Source organism: Ovis aries, chromosome 14, assembly GCF_016772045.2.
Source record: "Ovis aries strain OAR_USU_Benz2616 breed Rambouillet chromosome 14, ARS-UI_Ramb_v3.0, whole genome shotgun sequence".
NCBI classification, from domain to species: Eukaryota; Metazoa; Chordata; class Mammalia; order Artiodactyla; family Bovidae; genus Ovis; species Ovis aries.
The window spans coordinates 54,489,315-54,511,881 of NC_056067.1; the positions used below are offsets into that span (position 1 = coordinate 54,489,315).

General features: G+C 45.6%; 1 protein-coding gene across 1 annotated transcript; it reads right to left on the reverse strand.

Annotated features, from left to right (window-relative positions):
- Positions 1-8,302: 8,302 nt before the first annotated feature.
- On the reverse strand, positions 8,303-22,167 carry LOC101119842 (sulfotransferase 2A1-like). Its single transcript, XM_004015341.6, has 6 exons — positions 21,987-22,167; positions 17,906-18,114; positions 16,652-16,778; positions 12,574-12,668; positions 10,266-10,443; positions 8,303-8,736 (listed from the first exon to the last, which is right to left on the reverse strand). Exons 1-6 carry the CDS (start codon positions 22,120-22,122, stop codon positions 8,624-8,626), a joined length of 858 nt encoding a protein of 285 aa, XP_004015390.1. The 5' UTR covers positions 22,123-22,167; the 3' UTR covers positions 8,303-8,623.
- Positions 22,168-22,567: the final 400 nt, after the last annotated feature.

A 22,567-nucleotide genomic window follows, 5' to 3' on the forward strand; every position in this document is an offset into this window, starting at 1 on the left:
CCAAATTCAGACTTAAATTGAAGAAAGGGAAAACCGCTAGACCATTCAGGTATGACCTAAATCAAATCCCTTATGATTATACCCTGGAAGTGAGAAATAGATTTAAGGGACTAGATCTGATGGATAGAGTGCCTGATAAATTATGGACGGAGGTTTGTGACATTGTAGATGAGACAGGGATCAAGACTGTCCCCATGGAAAAGAAATGCAAAACAGCAAAATGGCTGTCTGGGGAGGCCTTACAAATAGCTGCGAAAAGAAGAGAAGCGAAAAGCAAAGGAGAAAAGGAAAGATATAAGCATCTGAATGCAGAATTCCAAAGAATAGCAAGAATAGATAAGAAAGCCTTCCTCAGCAATCAATGCAAGAAATAGAGGAAAACAACAGAATGGGAAAGACTAGAGATCTCTTCAAGAAAATTAGAGATACCAAGGGAATATTTCATGCAAAGATGGGCTCGATAAAGGACAGAAATGGTATGGACCTAACAGAAGCAGAAGATATTAAGAAGAGGTGGCAAGAATACACAGAAGAACTGTACAAAAAAGATCTTCAGGACCAAGATAATCACGATGATATGATCACTCACCTAGAGCTAGACATCCTGGAATGTGAAGTCAAGTGGGCCTTAGAAAGCATCACTATGAACAAAGCTAGTGGAGGTGATGGCATTCCAGTTGAGCTATTTCAAATCCTGAAAGATGATGCTGTGAAAGTGCTGCACTCAATATGCCAGCAAATTTGGAAAACTCAGCAGTGGCCACAGGACTGGACAAGGTCAGTTTTCATTCCAATCCCAAAGAAAGGCAATGCCAAAGAATGCTCAAACTACCGCACAATTGACTCATCTCACACGCTAGTAAAGTAATGCTCAAAATTCTCCAAGCCAGACTTCAGCAATATATGAACCTAGAACTTCCAGATGTTCAAGCTGGTTTTAGAAAAGGCAGAGGAACCAGATATCAAATTGCCAACATCCGCTGGATCATCGAAAAAGCAAGAGAGTTCCGGAAAAACATCTATTTCTGCTTTATTGACTATGCCAAAGCCTTTGACTATGTGGATCACCATAAACTGTGGGAAATTCTTCAAGAGATGGGAATAACAGACCACCTGACTTGCGTCTTGAGAAATCTGTATGCAGGTCAGGAGGCAACAGTTAGAACCAGACATGGAACAACAGACTGGTTCCAAATAGGAAAAGGAGTGTGTCAAGACTGTCACCCTGCTTATTTAACTTATATGCAGAGTACATCATGAGAAACGCTGGGCTGGAAGAAACACAAGCTGGAATCAAGATTGCCGGGAGAAATATCAATAACCTCAGATGTGCAGATGACACCACCCTTATGGCAGAAAGTGAAGAGGAACTCAAAAGCCTCTTGATGAAAGTGAAAGAGGAGAGTGAAAAAGTTGGCTTAAAGCTCAACATTCAGAAAACTAAGATCTTGGCATCTGGTCCCATCATTTCATGGGAAATAGATGGGGAAACAGTGGAAACAGTGTCAGAGTTTATTTTTTCTGGGCTCCAAAATCACTGCAGATGGTGATTGCAGCCATGAAATTAAAAGACACTTACTCCTTGGAAGGAAAGTTATGAGCAACCTAGACAGCATGTTGAAAAGCAGGGACATTACTTTGCCAGCAAAGGTCCATTTAGTCAAGGCTATGGTTTTTCCTGTGGTCATGAATGGATGTGAGAGTTGGACTGTGAAGAAAGCTGAGCGCCGAAGGATTGATGCTTTTGAACTGTGGTGTTGGAGAAGACTCTTGAGAGTCCCTTGGACTGCAAGGAGATCCAACCAGTCCATTCTGAAGGATCCATCAGCCCTGGGATTTCTTTGGAGGGAATGATGCTACAGCTGAAACTCCAGTACTTTGGGCACATCATGTGAAGAGTTGACTCATTGGAAAAGACTCTGATGCTGGGATGGACTGGGGGCAGGAGGAGAAGGGGATGACAGAGGATGAGATGGCTGGATGGCATCACTGACTCGATGGACACGAGTCTGAGTGAACTCCGGGAGCTGGTGACGGACAGGGAGGCCTGGTGTGCTGCGACTCATGGGGTCGCAAAGAGTCAGACACGACTGAGCGACTGAACTGAACTGAACTGAGTAGTTGCTCAACAATAAAAGGATTAACCAATTCTTAATTGCAAGGCAGGGAGGCTGAGGGTGGGGCAAGAGAGGGTGGGTTTCAGGACCCTTAGGGTGTGCCTAAGGTGGGCACGGCATAAAACCGGGATGTCTGTCCCAGGCCTGTGAGCAGAGCCTCAGACTCCAACCGCAGAACAGCAGGAGGATGCAAGCACCCAAGTCCGTCATGAGTGAATCTGGCCTCCTGGGACTTAGTGGAGTTTGGGGGTGGAACCACATCACTGGGGGAGAGGAGCAGGGAGCCTTGTCCTCGGGGGTCCCCTGTCAGGGTGGCTCCCCCTTGGTTGGGAGTCGGTAGGGGGTTGGGGAGAGCACCAAGGGTCGCCAAGGAGCCTGTCCTGCCTGCCTTCCCAGGGCAGGGCCCTGGAATAAATACTCCATGGGCTGAGATCAAGCCCATTTCCAAGCTGTGCTCACTGAGCCCCAGAGAGGTGCAGGGGTTAGGGCTGGAGGGCAGACAGCCAGGGTCTGACCAACAACCTCACTCCGGATGCCCCAGGCTTCTCCTCCCGCCCTCGGGCCTGAGTCCCACCCGCTCACCTGGGTCTGGTCCAGGGAGGCGGAGGGCACCAGGCAGGCTGGGGGCTGTTCCTGGGCTGATGGGACCCTGTTTCCCCTTGGTCAGGCCCCCCGCGGAGGTCCGCGCCCCCAAACAGGCAGCGGCAGGAGCGCACGGTGTACAGCAAAGAGCAGTTGGAGGAGCTCAAAGAAGCCTTCCTGAAGAACCAGTACCCCAGCTACCAGGACCGCCTGCGCCTGGCGGCCAGGCTCCACCTGGACGAGCACAGAGTGCAGGTCTGAGCCCGCCCGCCCCGGGGCCACCCCTCCGCCCTCCCGGAGCCACCGCTGGGGACCGCGAGGCCAGAGGGGCCCGGGCTGCCCCGGGTCCCGCAGCAAGCAAGGGGTCTCCCCGCTGCGGACCCAGGGCTGCACCCCGCGTCAACCGTGTGCTGCATCACCGCGCCAGCCGCATCCGGCCTGCCTGACGCCCCCCACCGCCCCAGGTGTCCCGGTGCCCAGCCCTCAGGGCCTCTGAGCCCGCGGAGCCTCCCGGGCAGACCCCTTCCTGCCCCGTGGGTGCCCAAGCCCTGGCCCTGCCCTCTGCGCCCCTTCCCGCTGCCTCCTGAACCCCAGGAGCCTCTAATTGGGTCTGGGGGGCGGAGGGAGAGGGGAGGCAGGATTCTCAGCTGGACAGCCTCACCCCTCCACCTCCCGAGCAGAGGCGATACCGGGGGTCCCTCGCCTCTCACACCCCCTCCTCCTGGTCCCGTCTGCCCCTCCAGGTGTGGTTCAAGAACCGCCGGGCCCAGCGCTCCCGTCTGGAAGGACAACAGGCCCAGGGCGGATTCCAGAGGGCGGGCCATGCGCCCACGGACCCTGGAGCCCCCCGGACCCCCGCCCCCGCCCCGGAATCTGCTGCCGCAGCTGCGAGCCCCAGTTTCCCAGACAGCCCGGGACTCTACAGCTGCCTTGCTCCCCCCAGCCCCGCGGGGGTGCTCCCAGCGCCTGAGCCCCGCGTCTCCAGCCACCAGCCGGCCATGTGGGTCCCGGCACAGGGCGTCCACGTGTACGGCCCGGCTGCTCCAAGCCCGGCCCCGGGCTGGCCTCAGGACCCCTACGTCCCGAACTACCGCCCAGATCCTCTTCTGGTTCCTGACTGTGCCCTGATGTTCTCATCCCAGGAGCTCTCGTCCCCGACGTCTGGGCACCAAACGGGAAATAGCTTTGCGGATGAGAATGACACAGGCCCCCGGCAGTTCACGAATTTATAGGGTCGTGGTCATCTGTCCCCACACAGTCCTGCAGACTCCGAGGGGCCAGAGGGGCTGAGGGCCTTGCGAGTCTGCTCGTGGTGAGCGTGGGGACGCGGGAAGGTGTGCTGGGTTGGTCCTCGCAGCTGGTTTACTGTCCGCAAGGGGACCGCACCTCCCTTGGTCCAGCCTGGGGAGGGGGCGTCTTTTTGTGTGTCATTATGAGGCCATCTCAGGTCTCAAAGCTCTGAATGTCCCCGCCCTCGTTAGTATTTGAGGTGCACGTGGGTATTTCTGTGAATTTCCAAGTCAGAGGTGGAATTATTGTTCACAGCGTCTGTTTCACTGTTGTGGGAACTTGCTATAGGACTTTCATCAGCCTCATAAGGAATTTAATTAAAATTGCCTTAAATCTTTACCTTCCCTTGATGTCTAGAGATTTCTGTTTTTGCTTGTCTCTATCCTTACCTGTAGTTTCAAATGGTTGCAAATAAAAAAAGGGGGCATTAAATCCATAAGTAGTTTTGCAGCTAATTGATATCTTTACAATACTGAGCCTTCCAATCTAGGTATATTACTTATTAATCATTCATTTGGTAGTTTACAAAAAGCCTCCGCTAAGTGTTATTATTTCTGTAGGTTTATTTCTAGTGCTTTGTCTTGTGATTACCTGATATTTTAGATTAATTTAAAATTTTATTTCAAAATCTGTGTTCTGCCTAGATGTCCATTGGCTGACAAATGGATAAGAAAGCTGTGGTACATATACACAATGGAATATTACTCAGCTATTAAAAAGAATGCATTTCAATCGGTTCTAATGAGGTGGGATGAAACTGGAGTCTATTATACAGAGCAAAGTAAGTCAGAAAGAAAAACACCAATAGAGCACATTAATGCATATATATGGAATTTAGAAAGGTGGTAATGATGACCCTCTATGCGAGACAGCAAAAAAGACACAGATGTAAAGAACAGACGGTTGGACTCTGTGGGAGAAGGTGAGGGTGGGATGATTTAAGAGAATAGCATTGAAACATGTATATTATCATATGTGAAATAGATTGCCAGTCCAGGTTTGATGCATGAGGCAGGGCGCTCAGGGCTGGTGCACTGGGATGACCCTGAAGGATGGGATGGGGAGGGAGGCGGGAGGGAGGGTCAGGATGGGGAACACATGTACAACCATGGCTGGTTCATGTGAATGTACGGCAAAACCACCACAATATTGTAAAGTAATTAGCCTCCAATTAAAATTGAAAAAATTAAAAATTAAAAAAATCTTTGTTCTGTATATAGGATTCTGTGGATAGATTTATTTTGTATTTAGGGACCTGGCTCAATTTAAAAAAAATTCCTAACAACTTATCTGGATGTTGTTTGGGGCTTGATAATTTGAAAATTCATAAAGTTCAAGGTCATCTTGTAAGCACTGTTTCCTACAGAGCTAAGGAGTGTTTGTTAGCCCCTTCTTTGATTTTACCAAATGCTGTAGGAATATCTCATCTCCTCTCTAGTCGTCTTGTCTCTCCATCAACCTCTTCCTTTATCGCCTCCCTGTGGCAGCCCTGCCTCCTGAGTTGCCCCCACAGTCAGTTCTCTGACCCTGGCCTGGTCCCATTTAGCAAATGTTCCAATCCTCTTAAGGCCAGGCCGGCCTCAGCAGAGCAGAGAGAGAATTAGATCAGATTTGGGAGGGGAACGCTCATGTGACAGGCTCTGGGGGGAAGTGCTGGGGGACCGGGGAGGGGGAGAGAGAATGCCAGGGTGTAATGAGAACCCTCTTGATTATCCAACAGACCCTGGTGGGGATGTACACTCTCCACTCCCTGGAACCCCACCCCACTCAAACCCTGACATTGTAGGGGAGGGCAGGGAGGAGTCTAATCTACTCTTTATTCCAGGAGAAGGAGCCCAGGTGGGGGAAGTCTCTGTGAGCATTCGGGGACAGAAGAGGGGGTAGATAAGATTCACTCACTCTGGGCATGAGGGAGGGAGGGTGGTTCTCCTAGGGATTCCCCCCACCCCCTTCTGAATTCAGGAATCTTTGCCACCCCCTAGCAAGTGCTCCCGGGCTCTATTCCACCTCCCTCCACAATCTCAGGCTGTGTCCTCAGCATCCACGACGATGGAAGCATCTGGAATTCCCATTCAGCTCAGGAAGAAGGGAGGTGGTAACTTCCGGTTGGCAGGTCTTGAAAATTTCCCACACGACTGAGCAACTGAACAACAAGAGCCTCTAGCACAGCTCCACCCACCAGGAGGCCAGACAGGAGCAAGGAGATGTCAGGCCCGAAGTCTGCAGACCAGGCCCACCCACTAGCAGGCCACATCTTTCCCCAGGGACTGGTTGGGCCCAGGTCCTATCTGCTAGCAGGTCAACGGAACATCGGACACCCCAGGCCCTGCAGCTAACTATGACAGAACTGACCCCACCCGCCAGTGGCCCTGCACCTGCTCTGCAACCCCTGGGCCCTGCCACCAGACCCCAGGACACAGCGCTGCCTGCCAGTAGGCTAACCCAAGTCCCAGGACCTGGCTTCACCCACAGTGACATAGTGGAAGTGCCAGTCAGTCAATCGTGTCCGACTCTTTCCCACTCCATGGACTGTAGCCCACCAGGCTCCTCTGTCTATGGAATTCTCTAGGCAAGCATACTGAAGTGGGTTGCCATTTCCTTCTACAGGGGATCCCCCCTACCCAGGGACTGAACTCAGGTCTCCTACATTGCAGGCAGACTCTTTAGCATCTGAGCCACTTGGGAAGTGAAATGAAAGAAATCTAAATGGGAAGGAAGAAGTAAAACTGTCAGTGTTTGCAGAGGACATGATTCTGTACAAAGAAAACCTTAAAGGTGCCAACAAACACCTACTAGAACTCATGAATGTATCTGGTGAAGGTGAAGGATACAAAATTAATATACAGAAATCTGTTGTGTTTTTATACACTAACAACAAACTATCAGAAAGAGAAATTAAGCCATCAATTCCATTTACAATTGTAGCAAAAGAATAAAATACTTGGGAATACACCTACTCAAGGAGGTAAAAAGATCTGTACTGGAGGACTTCCCTGGCCGTCTAGTGGTTGGGACTTGGTTTTCTCACTGCAGGTTTGATCCCAGTGGGGGGATATAAGATCCTGCATGCTGCACAGTAAGGCCAAAAATTTAATAAAATAAAGTAAAAAACTGCTGGTTCTCAAACATTAGAAGAAAAGGATATATATTGAATTTTATTAAATGATTTTTCTGCATCAGTTGATACACTTATGTGATTTTCTTACTTGAGTCTGTGGGTATGGTGAAGTATACTGATTGTTTAAAACAATTTTTTTTTAACGAATTTTATCTATTTTTATCTTTTTTTTTTTTTTGGCCGTGCGGGGTCTTCGCTGCTGCGTGGGCTCTTCTCTAGCTGCCGTGTGCGGGCTTCTCATTGTGGTGGCTTCTCTTGCTGTGGAGCATGGCCTCTAGGGCCTGAGGGCTTTAGTAGTTGTGGCTTCCGGGCTCTGGAGCACAGGCTCAGTAGTTGTGGAGCACAGGCTCAGTTGCCCTGCGGCATGTGGGATCTTAGTTCCCAGACCAGGAATTGAACCTGTGTCCCGTGTGTGGGCAGGCGGATTTTTAACCACTGGACCACCAGGGAAGTCCTCTAACAAAGTGTTAAGTGCACAACCCAGTATTGTTAACTGTAGGCACAACATTGTAGAGTAAGTCCCTAGAACCTAGTCTTGTATCTTGTATGACTGAGACAGTACCTGATGAGTGACACTCCCCTGTCCCCTTTCCCCAGCCCCTGGCAACCACCATCCTGCCTTCTTTTTCTATGAGTCTGACTCTTTTGTGTTCCTTCTGTAAGTGGACTCACGCCCCATTTGTTCTTCTGCCTGACTTGTTTCACTAATACGAGTGCCCTTCGAGCTCATCCGTATTTCACAGAACGTCTTTCTTCTTTAAGACTCAGTAGTAATATCCCATTGTTTGTATATATCACATTTAAAAAATCCATTTATTTAACATTCTCCAAGGTTAGGCCATATGTGAGGCTAAAGCCGTGTTTTAAATCAGGAGAAATTGGCAGGGAAGATATCCTAATTAATCCGAGGGAAGATAGGTGACTAAATTATAAATCTCAATACCTAATACTGAAGAAGGTTTACGATCAACAAGCAGTGACGCCCAAACAGGAAATACTGAGTTGAAAGGCAAGTTGATGACTGCATTATGCATGACACCATTTTTCTAGGTTTAAAAAGCCTCCATAAATTCAATATATTGTTTATGGTCAAACACCACCTACTAAGATAATAATGCCTGGTTGGAAATGATATGATGACTTTAAGGTCATCATAATAGTAAATTGTAGAGTTACAGGCAATGGAAACAGAAGGTGCCTCATCTGCTTTGTAATTTTATTTCTCAGTTTTATTTAAAAATGGACATAATTGGGGGGTAATAGTTATATTATTTCTTTACCACTCTATAGGAATGAAATGAAATATGATCAACATTTTTAAAAAGTCAGATGCCACAAAGTGAATTAGGGGTACCCTGATAAATTTTAACAGTCAAGTTGTCAAATGCGGAGATTTGATCATTCAAAACACCACGATGAAATAACAGGTTTTATGCAGTTACCGCCAGTCACTCACATGTATAAGGACGGAAGAACAAATATCAATATCCGTATACAATCCGGAAGATTTAGAGCATTATTCCCACGGGAACAGCTCTTGCGGAAGGTCTGCCATCTTCTCCCGGAATAGTTTATCAAAGGTTTCAGCTTGGGCCACCGTGAAGTAATTTTTCCAGTCCCCAGTCATCCCTGATAAACATAAAATAGAGACTCTGATCAGATCTAGGGTCCGGTCTCAAGACTCCACTACATGTCTTCCCGGATCTATTGCTTTTCTTTTTAAAAGTGTGTTGCTATTAAGTAGTACATGATACATTCTTACACCTTTTATTTTATTTATTTAAAAAAAATATTCATCTGTTTATTTATGGCTGTACTGGGTCACAGTTGCTGTTACTGGCTTTCTCTAGCTGCAGCAGCTGGGGGCTCCTCTCCAGCTGTGCTAGGACTTCTCATTGCCGTGGCTTCTCTTGTGGGTCAGGAGCTCAGTAGTTACAGTGTCCCAAGGCATGTGGGACTGTACCCACGTCCCCTGCGCTAGAGGCTGATTCTTAATGCCTGGACCACCAATGAAGCCCTGATCTATTTCTTGTCTGCTTGACATGGAAATTATAGCTAATAAAGCAGAATGACCAATGGTTTGTTGCTTTTTACTGCCTGGCAGCCATACCCATTTAGTCGTCTGCCTGCCTGAAACAATTTCCCTTGTTCTCTTCTCTCCCAGTATATAATTTGTCGGCAATAATGTAAATCTATTTTCTGATATAACCAATATTTAGCCACTTTTTGCAACCTCTATTTCTACCGCCTACATCCAAGTTAACATCATTTCTCACCTGGATTATTGTATTAGAAATCTAACTGGTCTTTCTGGTTTTTTAAAAATTGTTTATTTGTATTTATTTATTTGGCTGTGCCGTGTCTTAGTTGTGGCACTGGAGATCTTTGATTTTTGTTGTCGCGTGCGGGGTCTTTAGCTGTGGCGTTTGAAGCCTTGGTTGCAGCATGTGGGATCTAGTTGCCTGACCAGGGAAGGAACCCCATACTCTGTATTGGGAGATGGAGTATGAGTCGCTGGACCACCAGGAAGTCCATTTTATTTCTTCCTTGCATGAGTCACATCCACGATCTATTTGAACTCTAGGATTCTGGGAAAACAGGCTCCTCCCTCTCTATGCTGTATATTCTGTTCATTCATCTTGAGTTCAAGGATATGGACATGATTAATTTCTCATCATAGGGGGGCTTTATAATGTCTGATAACAAGACAGGCTCTCAGCTAAGTGAAAAGTCTTTCCTCTTTCCTTTTTCCAATTGAGCTGTTCTTCAGACATTTGTGTTGTTGTTGAGGATATTTCTCTATGTTCAATCACCAGGAGTAACACAAACATGAACTTTCCCAATCCTGTCCTTATTTCCTGGGTCAGTCACAGCTAGCGAGTTAGCAAGAACAGTGGAGTAACCTGGTTACTGTTTGCAGAAGAGATATCTTCCATGTTAAATTCTGAGAGAGAGAGAGTTTGAACCATGCAGCCCACCTTAGTACTATAAAAAGAGATGCCCTCATAAGGGCTCACAAGAGACGTTTTCAAGTGATGAACAATATAAGTTGATAAATTCAAACAGTCCCTACTCCCAACAGTTAGTGCCCTGTTGTAAGCATAAGAATAACTTGTACATTTTCTGATCCATTTTGAAGAAAGAACATTTTCTTTTACCTTTCCTCAAAAGATGTCCATTCTCCTCTAAATACTGACCCTTCAGGAGGGAAAAATTGGACATATTGTTTTCTTTCATGACTTGGAAAGAACTGTTTTTGAGGACTGAGTTCAGTTCTTCTGGTTCTAGTTTCTTGCCCAGGAATTGGCAGATCTTCTCCACAGTGCTCCTCGTGTCCTAGAAGAAGAGAAAATCTGAGAGATTATGTGAAAGAGCAAGGACATAGGAAAGGAGATGAGGGGGAGGAGACAGCAGAAAGAGGAGGGAGAGAGAGGAGAGGGAAAAAGGAAAGAAGTGTAAAGATGTGAGTAGGGCTAGAGTTGGGGGAGTCCAGAGTGGGTGACCTGGGAGACTGACATTGACACATAGACACTGTCGCTACTAAGTAAAGAATAGGTGACCTATGAGGACCTGCTGTATGCACAGAGACTCTAGCCAATGCTCTGCGGTGACCTACATGGGAAGGAAGTCCAAAAAAGGGGATATGTGTAAACGCTTAGCTGATTCACTTTGCTGTGCAGCAAACGCTGCAAAGCAAGTATGCCTGTGTGTGCTCAGCTGTGTCCGACTCTCTGTGACCCCATGGACTGTAGCCCGCCAGACTCTTCTGTCCACGGGGTTTTCCAGGCAAGAGCCTTGGAGTGAGTTACCATTTCCTCCTCCAGGGCATCTTCCCAACTCAGGGATGGAACCCGTGTCTCCTGGGGCTTCTGCATTGGCAGGCAAATTCTTTACCACTGAGCTAAAAGTTTTAAGAAATAAAGTAAACAAACAAACAAACAAAAAATGACTGGGAGAACAGTTGGGGAGAAAATGATGGAAGGACCATGATGGATTTCTCAGTATAGTTGAATTCAGGACACCTTAACCCTAACATACTGAGTTTTCCAAAGAGACTTTAGAAGGGCTTCTAGACAATTCTGAGCAGGATTAGACAGGAGAGTTTCAGGGAGAATTTGACAAAAATTTAAGGAATTGATTTCAAGCCTTTGCTATGTGCCCAAATAATGCTGTTTTTCACAACTAACATTTGAATAACACAAGAGAGCTTTACGATGTCTTCTTATTTATTATCTCAATAATTAGTTCTCGGCCCATGATGCTGGGAGATTAAAAGAAAATAGGTTTCATAACCAGAAAGGCCTTGCTTTGAATCAGAGACTTTCCTCTTAGAGCTAAAATGCTTTAATTTTCTCTCTTTATTCCATGAGCCTTCACTATGATCTAACAAGAAAACACACAGCAGTAAAACATAAAAGAACAAAAAACATCGAAAAAAGAAAAAAGAAGGAAAAAGGAAGAAAGCAATACCAAACAAGCAAACAAAAATCACCCCCTCCCTCAGAAAAAAAAAAAAAGAGAGAGAGAGAGAGAGAGAAAAGAAAACAATTTATTGGAGTAAATTGTTATTTAGTAAATTGTTATTTACAAAAGACTCCTTGGTAAAAAGGAAATTCATGTGGACGCCATAGAGGATTAAATAGAAGTAGCTGGAAGAAGATGATGGAAAGTAATGTTTCTCAGATAGAAGCAAAAGCCAGTGTTTGTGTTATTTTTCTTTTCTCCAAGATAGCACTAAAGGTTAAAGTTCTTCTCTCTGTGGTTTCATCACCTTTATTGGTTTTGAGTTTCATATGTCAACTTTTCCTGCCTATCACTGCTCAGTTCAGTACTTGGCCTCAGAGTAATCATACTGATTGATTTTATGACTTAATTTTTCTCCTACCATCTCTGGAACCCAGCTTGCTTCTACGCATTCCCATCTTCTTTCTCAGACCCCTCTCACTACTAGGTTATCAGCAGCACCAAGGGATATACCTCTAGAAATGATAGAACCAGTGATCAGTGTGAGCACAATCCACTGTACTCTGCCTCAGTATATGGAAAAAGCCCTTTGGATATTGTTCAGTTCAGTTCAGTCACTCAGTCGTGTCCAACTCTTTGCAACCCCATGGACAGCAGCATGCCAGGCTTCCCTGTCCATCACCAACTCCCGGAGCTTGCTCAAACTCACGTCCATCGAGTCGGTGATGCCATCCAACCATCTCCATCCTCTGTCATCCCCTTCTCCTCCTGCCTCTAATCTTTCCCAGCATCAGGGTCTTTTCCAGTGAGTCAGCTCTTGGATGTTGTAAGGTGAGATGAAGACATGACGAAGGAGAGCATGGCGTTTGACCGTAAGCGGGGCAATGAGGACTAGGTGGCTAAGTTCTCACTTCTAATGACCATGCACAGGCTAAAGAAGGGAGGGAAGTTAGATCGAGTGAAGATGAGAAAGGGTGTGCTGATTATAAGAGCAATCGTTACCCATTTCATCTCTTCATAGCTCAGTACCAGGAAGTTCTCCTTGTCTCTCATGGACATCCAGCCCCGAGTGTGGTCGAACCATGATCCAAATGGCACTGCGTACAGGGGAGGTAGGAAGAGTGAGCAGATGACACATGGAATGAAAGCAGGGACTCATATATACATTCACTCTGTGGACATAAATGCTAGCACAGCGCAGGGCACCTTTATGCTTGTTGTAACTAGTATCCAGCATCAGGCATTAGCCCTTTAAATAGCCTAGGACTTCCTTGGTGGCGCAGTGGATAAGAATCGGCCTGCCAGTGCAGGGGACGAGGGTTCGATCCCTGGACCAGGAAGATTCCCCGTGACTCGGAGCAACTGAAGCCGTGGGCCACAACTCCCAAAGCCCACACGCCTAGAGCCCATGCTCCACAACAAAGACAAGGCACCGCGATGAGGGGCTCTCACACTGCAGCTAGAGAGCAGCCCCTCTCGCCACAACCAAAGCCCGAGCAAAGCAATGAAGACCCAGCGTAGTCAAAAATAAACAAACAAAAAATCTAGAAACCCGGTAAAATACGACAAGGCTAGTTCACTTGGAGCAGGTTTTGTATACAGCTTTATATGCTGTAAGGGGATCTTGTCCAGAGAGCCACGTGACCTGAGAAGCAGCGTTCTGGTTGCCCCTAATATGTTCTGCCTTTCGAATGTTTAGTAGTTAGGTGTTCCACCCTCACCATCATCTCGCTTCAATGTTGCTTTTGGAATCATTATTCTTTGAGAAAGTGTCTTTCCTCTGGTTTAAGGTTTTCTTTCCTTTTTTCTACTATAGCTTTCTTAGAGGCTAGGTGATTTATTTGTAATAATTCTTTGCAAGGCTTTGTGGTTCTTCAAACAGATTTCATCAATGAGGAAATTCTCAGGCATGTCTTCTTGAAGATTTCCTTTCCCTGTATTTTTTTCTTTCTTAGTATATATATATAGAACTACAGTTGACTTACAATGTTTCGGGTGCATAGCAAGATGATTCAGTTATACATATTGGACAGCAAGGAGATCAAACCAGTCAATCCTAAGGAAATTAACCCTGAATATTCTCTGGAAGGACTGATGCTGAAGCTGAAGCTACAATCCTTTGGCCGCTTGAGGCAAAGAGCCGACTCACTGGAAAAGACCTTGATGCTGGGAAAGATTGAAGGCAAAAGGAGAAGGGGGCGGCAGAGGATGAGATGGTCAGATAGCATTACCGACTCAATGGACACGAATCTGAGCAAACTCTGTGAGATAGTGGAGGACAGAAGATCCTGGCATGCTGCAGTCCATGGGATCGAAAAGAGTCAGAGACGACTTAGTGACTGAACAACAGCAAAATGCACATATTATTTTCCATTATAGGTTATTACAAGATATTGACTACAGTTCCCTGTGCTCTACGGTCAACCTTTGTTGCTTTTTGCATTCGGAGAAGGCGATGGCACCCCGCTCCAGTACTCTTGCCTGGAGAATCCCATGGGCGGAGGAGCCTGGTGGGCTGCAGTCCATGGGGTCACTAAGAGTCGGACGCGACTGAGCGGCTTCACTTTGACTTTTCACTTTCACCCATTGGGGAAGGAAATGGCAACCCACTCCAGTGTTCTTGCCTGGAGAATCCCAGGGACGGGGGAGCCTGGTGGGCTGCCGTCTATGGGGTTGCACAGAGTCGGACACGACTGAAGCAACTTAGCAGCAGTCTTTTTTTTTTAATTAGAAATTGAGCATTCTATTCATACTAGTGGGATCAAAATGTTATAAGATTTATAGGTAGGCAAAAATTCATAAGTTTCTAAAATATACATTATACATATTTCATATACACACATATATGTATATGAAAGCTTTTCTACTATACTTGATAAAGGCTTGAGAAAGAACATCGAAAAAAAGGAAGAGATGGAGAAATTGGAAAACATAAACTAAACGAAATGGGATCACCAAGTATGAAATAGCAAAAGTGAAACAAGTTAGATAAAAGATCAGCATAAAATCCAGTTGTTTTTAAAGATGGTTGCTTATTAGAAACATATCTGGAGCTTTGGAGAAAAAAGGCAAAACTTGGGCATTTGTATTTTTCAAAAAATTTCAAGATGATTCTAATATGTATCTTTCTTTTAAAAAGTGATGACAGGTTTTTCTATTAAATGGTAGTTTTGGAGATATAGAATTCTATTGTTTTCTGTTAATCAGTCATGATGCAATGGTCTTAAGTGAGTAATAGCTACATAATCACAATAATAAAAGATAGGTATTAGTTTTTCACAATCAATAGCCAGACAAAAATTAAAAGATAATTAAAATCACAATCCGTAATGGAAATGTGATTAACTCAATCATATAAAAAATAATCATGTACAATTTGGGTGGTTAAGTAGAGCGATGTGGTAAGTGGAAGTGCATATATACACGTTTTCCTCCGATCACTCAGTCTGTATCTTTTGGTTGGTGCATTTAATCCATTTACATGTAAGTTAATTATTGATATGTATGATCCTATTACCATTTTCTTAATTGTTTCGGGTGTGTTTTATTTAGGTCTTTCCCTTCTCTTGTGTTTCCTGCCTAGAAAAGTTCCTTTAGCATTTGTTGTAAAGTTGGTTTGGTGGCGCTGAATTCTCTTAACTTCTGCTTGTCTGGAAAGCTTTTGATTTCTCCATCAAGTCTGAATGAGAGTCTTGTTGGGTAGAGTGTTCTCGGTGGTCAGTTCTTCCCTTTCGTCACTTTAAATATATTGCGCCATTCCCTTCTGGCTTGTAGAGTTTCTGTTGAGAGATCAGCTGATAAACCTGGTGGGATCTCCCTTATATGTCATTTGTCATTTTCCCTTGTTGCTTTTAATATTTGATCTTTGTCCTTAATTTTCGTCAGTTTGATGACTATGTGTCTCGGTGGGTTCCTCTTTGGGTGTATCCTGCTAGAACTCTCTGAGCTTCCTGCACTTGGTTGACTATTTACGAAGTTTTCAGCTATTATCTCTAAATATTTTCTTGGGTCCTTTCTCTCTTTTTCTTCTGAGACTCCTATAATGCAAATGTTGGTGCCTTTAATGTTGTCCCAGAGGCTTCTTGGGCTGTCTTCATTTTCTATTTTTTCATTCTTTTTTCTATATTCTGTTCTGTGGCAGTGATTTCCACCATTCTGTCCTCCAGGTCACTTATTCATTCATTCTGCCTCAGTTATTCTGCTACTGATTCCTTCCAGTGTATCATTCATTCATCTCTGTGTCTTGCTCTGGTGGACAGAGCCTCTCTCAGTAAAGCTTTAATCCAATCATCAGCTAACGGGTGGAGTCTCGCTCCTGTTAGTTGTTTGGGAACCCACTCCAGTTTTCTCGCTGGGAGAATTCTATGGCCAGAGGAGCCTGGCAGGCCACAGTCCGTGGGGTCGCAAAGAGTTGGACACAGCTGAGCGACTAACACTACTGTGTCTGAGCTTTTCTTTTTTTTTAAAAAAAAAAAATTTGTTTGTCTGGGCTAGGTCTGGGATCTTTGATCTTCATCTCGGGAGTTGCAATTACTCAGCCCACGTGCCACACCTACTGAGGTTGGAGCACCCTAGAGCCCCAGCTCCACACCAGGAGAAGCCGCTGCAACGAGAAGCCCGTGCATGCAGTGAAGAGTTGCCCTTACTCTCAGCAACTGGAGAAAAACCCGCCCAGCAGTGAAGACCCAGTGTGGCCAAAAACAAACAAATAAAGGAATAAAGAAGATGAATCTGAAAAATGGTGAAAAGTCAGGATGGTCTTGTCCAGAAAGCCAATGAAAGCTGAGTTTCAGAAAGTCATAGATTAGGAGAGTAGAGGAAAGAATATGAGTGCTCGGTGCTAATATTAGACAGATCCTGAGACTCAGAAAATAGCGAGGATAGTTGGGGCAAAAAGGCTGGTTGCGGTTCTGCTGCTCTACAAGACAGTATGTGGATTTAGAAAATCTGGCTTCCGGTGGTGATGGAGATACTCATGGCTTGGGAAGATGTAGAGACATCAGGTTGCCTTTAAAAGAAAAAAAGAGGTCTGATGAAGGACTCTGGCAACCCCTCGCTTTCATACTTCACATTCACTCACTGTTTCCTTGGATGAACCATTCAAAGTATTGTTCCAGTGACTGTGGTCTCTTAACAAATTTTGCACTCCTCCAGAAAAAATAACCAGACACAAAAACATCTCTGGGATTTCGGACAAGGTAGACCATCTGAAAGAGAAAGATAGGATAAGGAAAAATCAAGTCACTTTCTAACCTTTTTTTCCCCAACCTTCTTGATTTTCATAAAAATGGAGAAAAAGCCAAAGAATTCCCTGGGGGTGTCGAGTGGTTAAGGTTCTGTGCTTCCACAGCAGGGGATGTGGGTTTGATCCCGAGTCAGTGAAATAGGATCCCACCTGCTGTGTGGTACAGCCAAACAAGCCAACCAACCAAAGTATCAGCCGGATACAGGAACACAGAGTGGTTAGAAAAACCAGTCATGAAGTAATCACCCTGAATTTAGGCGTTGATGTAAGTATGCTGCTTCTCATATGAGCGACTCTCTGGTGCTTCTACATAAATGGCAGGAGGTATTTATTTAATTAAGACTGGCTAATTATTATCACTATTATTTAGAGCAACAAAGGAGGATTATACAGTTAAAAATTCTAGTTCGACTTTAAACGTGGTTTTCTAAGATTTTGGCATTATCGTTTCCCTTGGTCTCTGGCTTACACCTGGCTAGCATAACCTACAGAATGATCTACACATTTGTATTTCAGTACAGGGACGGGGGAGCCTGGCAGGCTGCTGTCTCTGGGGTCGCACAGAGTCGGACACGACTGAAGCGACTTAGCAGCAGCAGCAGCGTGGTTGTGTCACCATCAAACACAGACTCCCAGGTCCTACCCCATACCACCTGAATACAATTGCATTTCAATCAGATCTCCAAGAGATTCCTAGGCAAATTAAAGTTTAACAAGCATTGCTCAAGCCTATCTTTATTTTATATTTTTGTTTTTTGGCTGCACCCCACGGCATGCAGAGCTTCCCTGACCAGGGACTGAACTTGTGTCCCCGCATTGGGGCTTCCCTGCTGGCTCAACAGTAAATAATCCATTTGCAATGCAGGAGACACAGGAGCTGCAGCTTCGATCCCTGGCTTGGGAAGATCCCCTGGAGGAGGGCATGGCAACCCACTCCAGTATTCTTGCCTGGAGAATCCCAGGGACAGAGTAGCCTGGTGGCTTACCGTCCATGGCGCTGCAAAGAGTTGGACATAGCTTAAACAACAGAGCACCACTGGCCCACCAGGGAAGCCCTGATGAAGACTGTCTTGACTGCTGTACACTGACCTTGGCCTTGGATTTGAAGAAAGACTTGGGGAAGAGTTGGATGGGCAGGTGAGAACTGATGAGACGTGGGCCTTCCTTCTCCTTTAGTAATTCATACCCTGTCTTAGTCTCTACCCAGGGGGAGCGGTCCCAAATGGGCTCAGATTGGACCCACTTGGGATCCCCCTTGGAGTAAATCAAGCAGACAGTTTCAATCAACCAGTTTGTTCCTAGACAAAGAAAGGAAAAATATGATCAATCATTTTAATCTGACTTAAAAAAATTCTTATAATGTATACAGATCATAAAAGGTACCAACTTAACCATCTTTAAATTATAGTTCAGTTGTTGTTTAGCCTGTCAGTTATATCCAATTCTTTTTGCAACCCCATGGACTATAGCCCACCAGGCTCCTCTGTCCTTGGGATTTCCCAGGCAAGAATACCGGCGTGGCAGCTATTAAAAAGAATGCATTTGAATCAGTTCTTATGAGGTGGATGAAACTGGAGTCTATTATACAGAGTGAAGTAAGTTAGAAAGAAAAACACCAATACAATATATTAATGCATATATATGGAATTTAGAAAGATGGTAACAATGACCCTATATACCAGAGAGCAAAAGAGACACAGATGTAAAGAACAGACTTTTGGACTCTGTGGGAGAAGGCGAGGATGGGATGATTTGAGAGAATAGCATTGAAACATGTATGTTAACATATATGAAATAGATCGCCAGTCCAGGTTCGCTGCATAAGACAGGGTGCTCAGGGCTGGTGCACTGGGATGACCCAGAGGAAAGGAATGGGGAGGGAGGTGGAAAGGGGGTTCAGGATGGGGAACACATGTACACCTGTGGCAGATTCATGTCAATGTATGGCAAAACCACTACAATATTATAAAGTAATCAGCCTCCAATTAAACTAAATAAATTAATTTAAAAAATAAAGAAAAACAGAATACTGGAGTGGGTTGCCATTTCCTTCTCCAGAGGATCTTCCCGACCCAGGGATTGTACCCACATCTCCTGCATAGGCAGGAGGACTCTTTACCATTGAGCCACCAGGCAGTCCTGTATAGCTCTCTAGGGTGAAGTATATTTACATGGTTGTGCAAAGGATCTCCAGAATTTTTCCATCTTGCATAGCTGAACCTCTGTGCCTATTAAGTAACAACTTCCCATTTTCTTCTCCTTCCAGTCCCTGGTAACCATGTTACTTTCTGTTTCTGATACCTCATTTAAGTGGAGTCATACAAACCAGGCAGAGCTTGGTGGCTCAGATGATAAAAAATCTGCCTGCAATGCAGGAGACCCAGGTTCAATCCCTGGGTTGGGAAGATCTGCTGGAGAAGGGAATGGCTACAACTACAGCGTTCTTGCCTGGAGAATCCTATGGACAGAGGAGCCTGAAGGGATAGAATCTATGGGATCACGAAGACTCAGACACAACTGGGTGACTAAGGCTTTCACTTCAGTCCATACATACTATGTCTTCATAGTTTATCCGTGTTGTAGCAAGTCACAGAACTCCATTCCTTTCTAAGGCTGAATAATATTCTCAATATGTGGATAATAAATTTTCTTTACCCATTCATCTGTTAATGGACCTTTGGGTTGCTTCTATGCATCGGCTATTGCTTAAAACCTTTGAACCTGTTCCCATTGCTCTTGGACTTTGAACAGATTCCCACTGCCCTTGGTTTATCATTACCACAGCACTTCCAATGACTTCAGCCTTGCTTCTTGCCCAATCACAGTCCCTCTATGACCCCACCCCTCGTAGATATATGATCCACATCCTTTCAGTTCAGTAAATTTATCAAGTTCTTTTTCCAGTTCCTGATCACTATCCATGCTGATACCTTTCCTGGAAAGTCTCTCCTTTTTGAAAAGTTATGTTTATTTATGCAGTTATTTTTGGCTGGGTCTTGCTGCACTTGGGCTTTCTCCAGTTGGGGTGAGCAGGGGGCTACTCTCTAGCTGTGATGCTCGGGCTTCTCACTGCAGTGACTTCTCTTGTTGCAGAGCATGGGCTCGAGAGCCTGCAGGCTATGGTAGTTGTGGCACACGGGCATAATTGCTCCACAGCGTGGAGGATCTTCCTGGACCAGGGACTGAACCCATGTGCCCTGCATCGGCAGGCAGATTGTTAACCGTTGGACCATCAGGGAAGTCCTGGAAAATATCTCTTTTCCTGAAATAATTTCACATTCACTATGTCTTGAAAAAAGAAAAACATTCTATTTTCCTGCTGCTAATTCTTTCTTTTTTTTAAAAAAAAAGTTATTTATTTATTGTATTATTTAGGGCTGTGCTGAGTCTTCATTGCTGCACGTGGGCCCTCTAGTTGCAGTGAGCAGGGGCTACCGAGAAGCCTTCTCATCGTGGTGGCTTCATTTGTTGCGGAGCACAGGCTCCAGGCACATGGGCCTCAGCAGCTGTGGCCTGTGTGCCCTGGAGCACTGGCTCAGTGGTTGCGGCGTACAGGCTTAGTTGCGCCACAGGATGTGGAATCTTCCCTGACCAGGGATCGAACCTTTCCTCCTTCCATTGGCGGGCGGATTCATAACATTTAGACACCCAGGGAAGTCCCACGTTCACTCTTTTTGATCTCAGTTTAGTGCCATTTCTTCTATTTTGCTTTTTGGCTGTGGTAGTTATGTTTTATTCCCCCACCCCAGCCCTCCACCTTGTTTTATTGACTTAATGCTAACAAATTAAGGACGTATATATTTAACACCCTCAGTTCAAAAACAGTAGGGGCAACTTGGCAAGACTAAACTCTCCATTGCTCCATTATATTATACAAATAACAGGATAATGCTTGTTTCTGCTAGCAGGGAGCTTATTGTCTCTTTCATACAAAGCAGAAATAGGGCATCCCCGGGGTCTCAGTGGTAAAGAATCTGTCTGCTAATGAAGGTGAAATGGGTTCGATCCCTGACCCGGGAAGATCCCACAGGCAGTGGGGCAACTAAGCCCATGTGCTGTAACTACTAAGCCATAAGTCACAACTACTGAAACCCTGGAACCCAGCTCCACAACAAGAGAAGTTACCTCTAGAGAAGCCCTCACACTGCAACTAGAGAAGGCCCACGGAACAGCGAAGACCTAACACAGTCTGAAATGAATCAATAGCAATAATAAAAGCAAGAAGCTACATTCTATTTAAAAAGGAATGTGAATATCTAAGGTGTTCGTGTTTGTTTGTTACATGTCACATTGTGAAAAGACTATCACTATCAAGCTAACTAACTATTACATCATCTCACAGAATTACCTCCCTCCCCTACTTCTGGAGAAGGCAATGGCAACCCACTCCAGTACTCTTGCCTGGAAAATACCATGGACAGAGGAGCCTGGTGGGCTGCAGTCCATGGGGTTGTGAAGAGCCGGTTGGACACGACTGAGCGACTTTACTTTCGCTTTTTACTTTCATGCACTGGAGAAGGAAATGGCAAGCCACTCCAGTGTTCTTGCCTGGAGAATCCCAGGGACGGTGGAGCCTGGTGGGCTGCCATCTATGGGGTCGTACAGAGTCGGACACGACTGAAGCGACTTAGCAGCAACAGCAGCCTACTTCTTCTAGGACTTCTCTGGGGGCTCAGTGGTAAAGAATCCGCATGCCAGTGCAGGAGACAGAGAGATTAGGACTCAAGCCCTGGGTCAGGAGGATCCCCTGGAGAAGGAGATGGCAGCCCTCTCCAGTATTCTCACCTGGAGAATCCCATGGACAGAGGAGCCTGGTGGGCTATAGTTTATGGGGTTTCACAATGAGGCAGACAGGACCGAGCAACTAAACAACAGCACCCATTTCCTCTACAGACTTCACTCTCCGTCTTCCTCCACTCCTCTCTACAAACAGCCAAATCTGCCTTAGGCTTCATTCCCATGGTTTCCTCCGATGCCTTTGACTACATCCTCTGAGCACTCAGCTGACTGTGTAACTGCCTGGCTCGACCCTTTTCTCTGGATACCAGTGGTATCAGTGCACGTTTCTATCCCCCTAATGCATTTCCAGCATACAGAAAGCCTTCCATCTGTCTGCTGAAGGATGAGGGCCACAGCCACAGCCTGTCAGTACCTGATCCTGCTTCCTTACCTGATTTGGGGAAAGTCAGCAGTAAGACATCTTCATCTTTAACAAGGAAACTCTCCTGCACCTCTCTCAGGAGTTCAGGTGAGTAATCCGCACTTGGGAAGGGTATCCCTTCAAACCACACAAACTTTCCCGTCATGATGATGAGCTCTGTCTACCTCTCGTGAGCCTTTTAGCCGTAGTCACTACCGGACTGGGAGATCTGTTTTATAGTCAACATGGAACAATCATTAATCTCTCCCAGGTTGTTAATGAGTGTGCCTGCCCATAAAAAGATAGGGTCACAAGATTGATAATATTGGGCAACCGTGAAGTCATTCGGAGAACATTCTGGGGTGACCTGAGTTTGACTTCATGGGAGGGAACCAGGAGTTTAGTAACAAGATGGAGGGTGTAGACATGTGGTGGATTAAAGATGTATATCTTTAAGAATTATTTATATATTGGCTGGGTTAGGTCTTCATTGCTGTGTGTGAGCTTTTTCTAGCTGCAGCAAGCAGGGGTTACTCTCTTTTTGCCAAGCAGGGGTTCTAGGCAGCTGGGCTGAGTATGTGGCACAGGGGCTAAGTTCTGCCATGGCATGT